Genomic DNA, 6,517 nt, shown 5'->3' with positions numbered 1-6,517 from the left:
ATCAGGAGTTGCTTCCACGCTGTATATCTCAAATGTACAGGTGCAGGGTATGTATACTATCTCTCAAATCAAATAAATTTGGCGCGGTGGCTTACTCTTACCCCTGATTCCCACGAGACATTACCCTTCCTTGTCTTGAGAAGTTGAGAGACATTACAACAATAAGAGCACTAGTCACCCAATCTTCACTTAACTTTGGATGTGTTTCCTTGAAATTTTTTTCATGGCAGCATGGCATATTTGGAAGCAAAGGAATGGATTAATCTTTCAAACTGTTTAGCCATCAATTCAGTCATGGAAATCTATGTTTGTTAAAGAAGTTCTTCTGCATATGTGCAGAATGAAAGATCCACTCAAGCATTCCCTTTCTAATTGGATACAAACTTTGTAGCATATTTGTTTTGCTTTCCCTTTGTATCTTTGTACATATTTATATTTTATAAAATTTAAACTGCTGGGCAAAGCCCTAGCAGTACTTTCAGTCAAAAAAAAACTTTGGATGTGTATAGTTCATGCCAAAATTAGAAGTTTGGTTGAAATTAGAATGATGTGACAGAAAAGTTGAAAGTTTATGTGTGTAGGAAAGTTTTAGGCCGAGTTTAGATCCAAAGTTTTTCTTCAAACTTCTAACTTTTCCATCACATCAAAATTTTCTTACACACATAAACTTCCAACTTTTCCATCACATCGTTCCAATTTCAACCAAACTTCTAATTTTGACGTGAACTAAACACACCCTTGATGTGATGGAAAAGTTGAAAGTTTAAAGAAAAATTTTGGAACTAAATTCGGCCTTTATATGCAAATGATAATTACTGTGCTTTGGAATGGGGGTTATAAGTAAATGTTCTTCCTAGAAACCTACTTGCTCCATCGAAAAAAGACAAACATGGGATTCCGTGTTCAACGTTTGACCATCCGTCTTATTTAAAAAAATTATAAAAATAATTAAAAAGACAAGTTACGTATAAAATATTAATCATATTTTATCATCTAACAATAATGAAAATATTAATTATAAAAATAATTTCATATAAGACGTACAGTCAAACGTTGGACATTGAAATAGAAATTCAGGATTTTTTTTTTTTTTTTTACTACTTGTACTGACACTTTTGATACTGATAGCGTGTAATGTACTCCAGGTCTCCATGTGTGTGGGCCCGGTCAATTGCACCTTCGTCTCTTCGGCTTCCATCTTCGTACTTCATCTGATCATCTCCTTTTCCCATCAGAATTCAGAAGCCTTTCGCACCTCGCCACGCACCAGTGTGCTCTCACGCGGGTGTACTCGCCGACTTCCTGGGCGCCACAGACGGAGTCGCCCACACACCAGCCGCACACAGCATCACGAGAAACAGTAGCGTCCTGATTCCCCCAAATCTCGGAGCGCACAGGGACGTTCCCTACCGCAAGTCACTGATACGTGGGCCCGTTATTAACGTGGGTCCCACGTGTCAGTGGCGTACGAGCTGTGAAGGGGGCGTGGCTGCAAACTTCCCTCTCGTTCAAATCAATCCACGAACCAAACTCCTCTCCCTCTCTCTCTCTCTCTCTCTCTCTCTCTGCTCGTCTCGTCGCCCACTCCCACCACTTCCCCTCCCCTTTCAGGAAAAACCCCAACTCCAACCAGTCTTAACTCAAGCTCCACTCAACCCCAGCCTCATCAAACCCTAACCCCAGCGTGTCCCCAATGGCGACCCTCCGCGCGCGCAAGCGGGGGCGGGGCGGCGCCGGCGCCGGCGCGGCGGCGGTGCTCGGGGCGCTCGGGCTCGGGGGCTTCGCGGGGCTCGACCTCCACCGCGCGGCGCCCGCGGGCGAGGCCGAGCTCGAGCAGCTCGCCGCGGCGTACGACCGCGCCTCGGGCCGCATTTCCGTCTCCATCCGCGGCGCGGGCGTCTCCGCCTCGCCCGCGGACCTCGCGGCCGCCCTCGGGCTGCCGCTCGGCCCGGCCGCGCTGGGCCCCGAGGTGGACGCGTCCGTGTTCCGCTCCGAGGAGGCGATCGCCGCCGCGAGGGGGTTCCTCCGCGATCGCGTGCTGCTGGGAGGCGGTGGTGGTGGTGGCCGGGAGTTGCCGGGGGAGGCTGCGGTGGCGCTGCGGCTGGTGGAGGAGGGGAAGGCTTACGCGGTGGATTGGTGCCGGTTGTTTTGGGAGTTGCTGAAGATGGATTTGGTGAGCGGGAAGCCACGGCGCTACGCGCCGCACCTCCTCCGTCTGATCGAGTACCAAAGGCCCGAGCTTTTCGCCGAGGTTGATGGGAGTTCGCCTCTTGGGAAAAGAAGGAAAAGCGCGGCGTTTTCGCGGCAATGCCAGTGGGAAGATGAAAAGGAGACGGACTTGATTGACGCAGAGTGTGGAGATTCTCGTACCCAGGCGGCTGAAGCAGAGGTGGAGAGGAGCAGCCAGAGCATTGGAGACTTGGAGGAGATGCCAGTTTTTGGAGAGCGCAAGCAATTCAATGCTGTTGATCTTGTGGGTTACAAAAGTTCAATTGTTGGATTGGGGGAATGGATCCATGGAGTGAACGAGGGAAATGCGGAGCTTGGATCTCAGAAAAGCTTGCCTTCAGAAATCGAGGTTTCGGGCTGTGAGATGGGAGGTAATGCTGCTGCTGGTTTGACCGCCAAAGATCAGAGCTCGAATGATTCGTCTCTCCTTAGCCTTCTTCGCACAATGGATGAGCAAGATGACTCCTCAAGCCATCAGAATGTGATCTCCGGGGCCAAGCCCCAACCAGGGCCAAATCAGCAGAGCATAATTGAGATCGAAGATGAAGAGGATGACGATGATGATCAGGTGGGTGTTGGTCATGTCCCTCCCAACATTCAAAATGGACATTTTGGCCTCAACAATTATTTTGTGCAACAGAGGGCAACAGAAGGCTTTCAAAATGATCAAACGCTTCCATCTTTCCTTGCCTGCACACAGCAAATTAAAGCTTGCATGGATGACAACTTCTTGGATAAGATGAAGGCTCTCATGGATGCTCGAGCTGCTAACCAGCGCATGATTAACATGATAACACAAAAGGATTATATGATTGCAGCCACCAAGAGGGACATACTGGAGGATCTTGGAGCAAGGCACGTTATGATCAGTCAATTCGAACATGACATTGAATTGATGCGTCTCACCATTCAACAATACCGAAAGTTGTTTGAGAACACTTCTGCTGCATATCTAGAGTATAGGAACAGGATGTCACGTGAGGAGGGTGATGGTTCATCTCTGGAAGTTATTGGCATAGCTGATGAGACGGAGCAATTTGTTAGGATGCAGCAACTGGACATTTATCAGAGGCTTAATAAGTTTCAAAAGCTTTGGCTCACGAAATATTCAGATCTTGTTGGGCATTTGACAAGAGTAGCAGAATGCATGACATACCTCAGTAATGGACTGCAAAGACTGAAAGATTCAACAACAATTCCCGACCTTAACAATGGCAAGCCTCAACTATGAATTATGTCTTCATATTTCCATTATCCTAAAAACTTTAGTAAACCAACTCATTTTTGTTCTACCCGCAGGCTTGGAAGGCGAAGAATTGGGCAAAGAATTGCTGAGTAAGACAAAAGATGCAGAGCGGGAAGGTGAAGGGGATCATTGCAGTAGCGCTGTAGTGGTGAGTTTAGGTCTTGTGCTGCTGAATTTTAAAGTACATTGAACGATTGCTGTTTGAGCAATTTGTTTAGCCAACGCAACAAATATTTGCCACGACTTGGAAATTTGCCATAAAATTGCTTGCTACTTCCATCAAAAGTAGATGGCCCTGAGGTTTTTTATCCAATATGACACTCTAGCTAATTGCACTGAAGCTTCGAAGCCCAATTACTATCAACCCCCTCGTTTAGCCTCAGCTTATAAGCATAAGCGCAGATTTAAATTTTAAAACTTAATTTTAGAGTTGATTTTAGGGTTTTCCGTATAAATTATTTTTAATGGCTAATAAGCCATTTCGCTAATATTAAGTTAGTATAAGCCAAACGTGTGTTTCGTATCTTTCTTCAGTTTTTCTTTGGCACAATGCCGGAGCATAACATGTCATGATGCTACGGTGCTGGAAGGAAAGCAGACATATTCAGATCCTGACATTGCACTTACTTTGCAGATAGATGAATTAGCACAACCTGATCAGAGGAATGATAAGGAGAGCATGATTGTCAATGGAGTTTCTGGAATCTGCAACGAAGATGAGGTGTAGCTTCACAGGGCACAAGTTAGACAAGAATGTTCTGTTGATGGGTTTAACCTAGAGTCAGTTAATTGTCTAGGGTTTGGTCATGTGGGCCTCAACAGTTGCCCTAATTAATTACTATGTTAAAATGGTTTAGCCGTGGATATTGGATGGTACTGTGACTATGGTCAACAACTTTGTGCATGAATGACTTCTGGCACCTTGCTATTTTTATCTGTTTCGAGTCCTATGGACAAGTTCCTCTGCATGCTGGATAAACACGCACGCCGTTGATTTTTCTGTCCCTAGGAATCACTGTGGGATCTCTTCGAAACCTCATAAACAGTCACTCTTGTCTTGCTCGGTGATTCCTTTATAAGATATTTTCTCTTAGGCTATTCACAGTGTAAGCACCGGTGGTAGGGTCTTAGTCCAAAAAATTAGCCTAAAGACACCATTCCCCACGGTACAAGGATCCTATTTTACGTGACCTAGTTGGATTTAGACACTGTACAAGGAAACCGGCACCCACAACGCTCGTGACCTGGTGGAGGGTAGCGAGGGGACCGAAGGAAATTAATTTCCTCTCCTACCCCCGTCTTCTCCTCTCTTTCTCCTCCTCCTTCGTCTTCTTCGCTGCCTCCTCCCACTCCGCCTCAGCGCCTCCTTCTCCTCTCCCACGCCGCCTCCTCCTATCGTCCCAAGCAGTAGTTGGCGGCGTGGTCTTCCAGAGTTGCGGCGGTCGTCGGTGGCGACTTCGGTGGTCTTCCGGAGGCTCGCCGGCACCTCCTCTCCCTCGATCTTGGCGGCGGCTCGCCGGTGCGCGAGCGGCCGCCGGTTCTTGGCGGCGCAGGGACGCCGGTGCGCGGGCGGCCGCCGGTTCTTGGCTCGTCCGGATCCGAGTTGTGGTGGCGGTTGTCGGCACGGGGCCCCGGATTCGCCGCCGGATTTAGGGGTCGTGGTGGCGGATGTGGTGGCCGCGGCGGGGGCAGCGGCAGGAGCGGACGTCGCGACGCCGACGGGAAGCCGCGGCGAGGAGGAAGCGGGCACGCGGCGGCGAGATTGTTGATTGTTGTTTTTGTGCATGTGAGATGTGATGCTTCTTGGTGATTCCTCTTGTGTTCTTGGGACGGATCGAGTTCTTTTTTCTGCGTTCTTGCTTGAGGTGTTTCGGTGGCGGGAAGAATCATGGGCGAATCAGGGTTTTCTCCACTCGATGCGGCGCGAGGGCACAGCGCGGCCAAGAACCACACCCCACAGCGTGCGCGCCTCGTGTCTTCCTCTCCTTCTCGCACCCTCGTTTTGGCGAGGTTTCGCGCGGCTCTACTTGGGGGCGAGGAGGTTTGCTAGGGTGCGATTCCTTCTGCCACGTATGCTTCAATCCGAGCTGGCACTGTGTAGCACCGGTCCAGCTCACCGCACTGTGAGAGGCCTTACACTGCAGGCAGTAGTATCAATTGGTTGACTATGGAAGAAAACCGTCTTCTTCAGACGTCAATGGCCTGCCTGTGGTTCCATTCATGCGGGACCCCTTGTAGGCCTGTATCTTCTTACTTCTCCCTCCATTCCCTAATATAAGATATTTTGATATTTTGTTTGCACGGTTTGACTACTCGTCTTATTAAAAAAAATGGAATTATTATTTATTTTATTTGTGACTTACTTTATTATCCAAAGTACTTTAAGTACAACTTTTCGTTTTCTATATTTGTATAAATTTTTTGAATAAGAGGAGTGGTCAAACGTTAAAAAAAATAGTAAATATCCCTTATATTAGAGGACGGAGGTAGTACGAGTTGCTGATACACCAGATGAGATGAGGATCATGTTCTCTGTAAAGAGAAAACGAGCATACCTGGTTTGGAAAATGGCATGAATTTTGATGTCATCCATTGGGCATACCTTTTTTAAAAAAGAACAAGCCTAATCATATCAGATTTTTTTGAATAAGTTTACTTTAGGTTACTTAATTTATCGTCAAGACTAAAATTCGTCCATAAACCGTGATACCTGATATGACACGTTCTCAAAATCAATGCAAATGAGGTCGCAAGGCAGTTTTGACGGCAATTTCGATTGACGTGATGCCTATGTGGTGCTGACAAAATCAGAAAAAATCATAGGACCCACATGTTAGTGAGTGTTTGGCTAAAAATAAAAAATTACAATGTGACCCATGTCATCAACCCTCTACAGAGAAATATGTCATGACATGGGTCTGACTGTAATTTTTTTTATTTTTAATCGAATACTCCTTGACATGTGAGTCCCATGTTTTTTTTTCTGAATTTATCAACACCACGTAGACATCACGTTAGCTAAAACCGGCTTAAGATCTTATT

At 47.0% G+C, this 6,517-nt stretch overlaps 1 protein-coding gene across 1 annotated transcript; it reads left to right on the top strand.

Moving 5' to 3' along the window:
• The first annotated feature begins 1,556 nt into the window (after window positions 1–1,556).
• On the top strand, window positions 1,557–4,411 carry LOC107276174 (uncharacterized). The gene is made up of 3 exons (XM_015783821.3): window positions 1,557–3,443; window positions 3,529–3,623; window positions 4,110–4,411. The coding sequence occupies exons 1-3, from the start codon at window positions 1,694–1,696 to the stop codon at window positions 4,200–4,202; spliced, it is 1,938 nt and encodes a 645-aa protein (XP_015639307.1). The 5' UTR covers window positions 1,557–1,693; the 3' UTR covers window positions 4,203–4,411.
• Window positions 4,412–6,517: the final 2,106 nt, after the last annotated feature.

This window comes from Oryza sativa, chromosome 1, assembly GCF_034140825.1.
Source record: "Oryza sativa Japonica Group chromosome 1, ASM3414082v1".
NCBI lineage: Eukaryota > Viridiplantae > Streptophyta > Magnoliopsida > Poales > Poaceae > Oryza > Oryza sativa.
Note: the sequence above shows the minus strand (reverse complement) of the source record. Positions and strands in the feature narration are given on the sequence as shown.

Bases quoted from the DNA above. Each gene is read 5' to 3' on its own strand.
- LOC107276174 (XM_015783821.3), top strand. From the start codon at position 1,694: ATGGCGACCCTCCGCGCGCGCAAGCGGGGGCGGGGCGGCGCCGGCGCC. The intron at 3,444-3,528 runs GCAAGCCTCAAC...TTCTACCCGCAG, and splicing joins AATTCCCGACCTTAACAATG to GCTTGGAAGGCGAAGAATTG. The intron at 3,624-4,109 runs GTGAGTTTAGGT...CTTACTTTGCAG, and splicing joins ATTGCAGTAGCGCTGTAGTG to ATAGATGAATTAGCACAACC.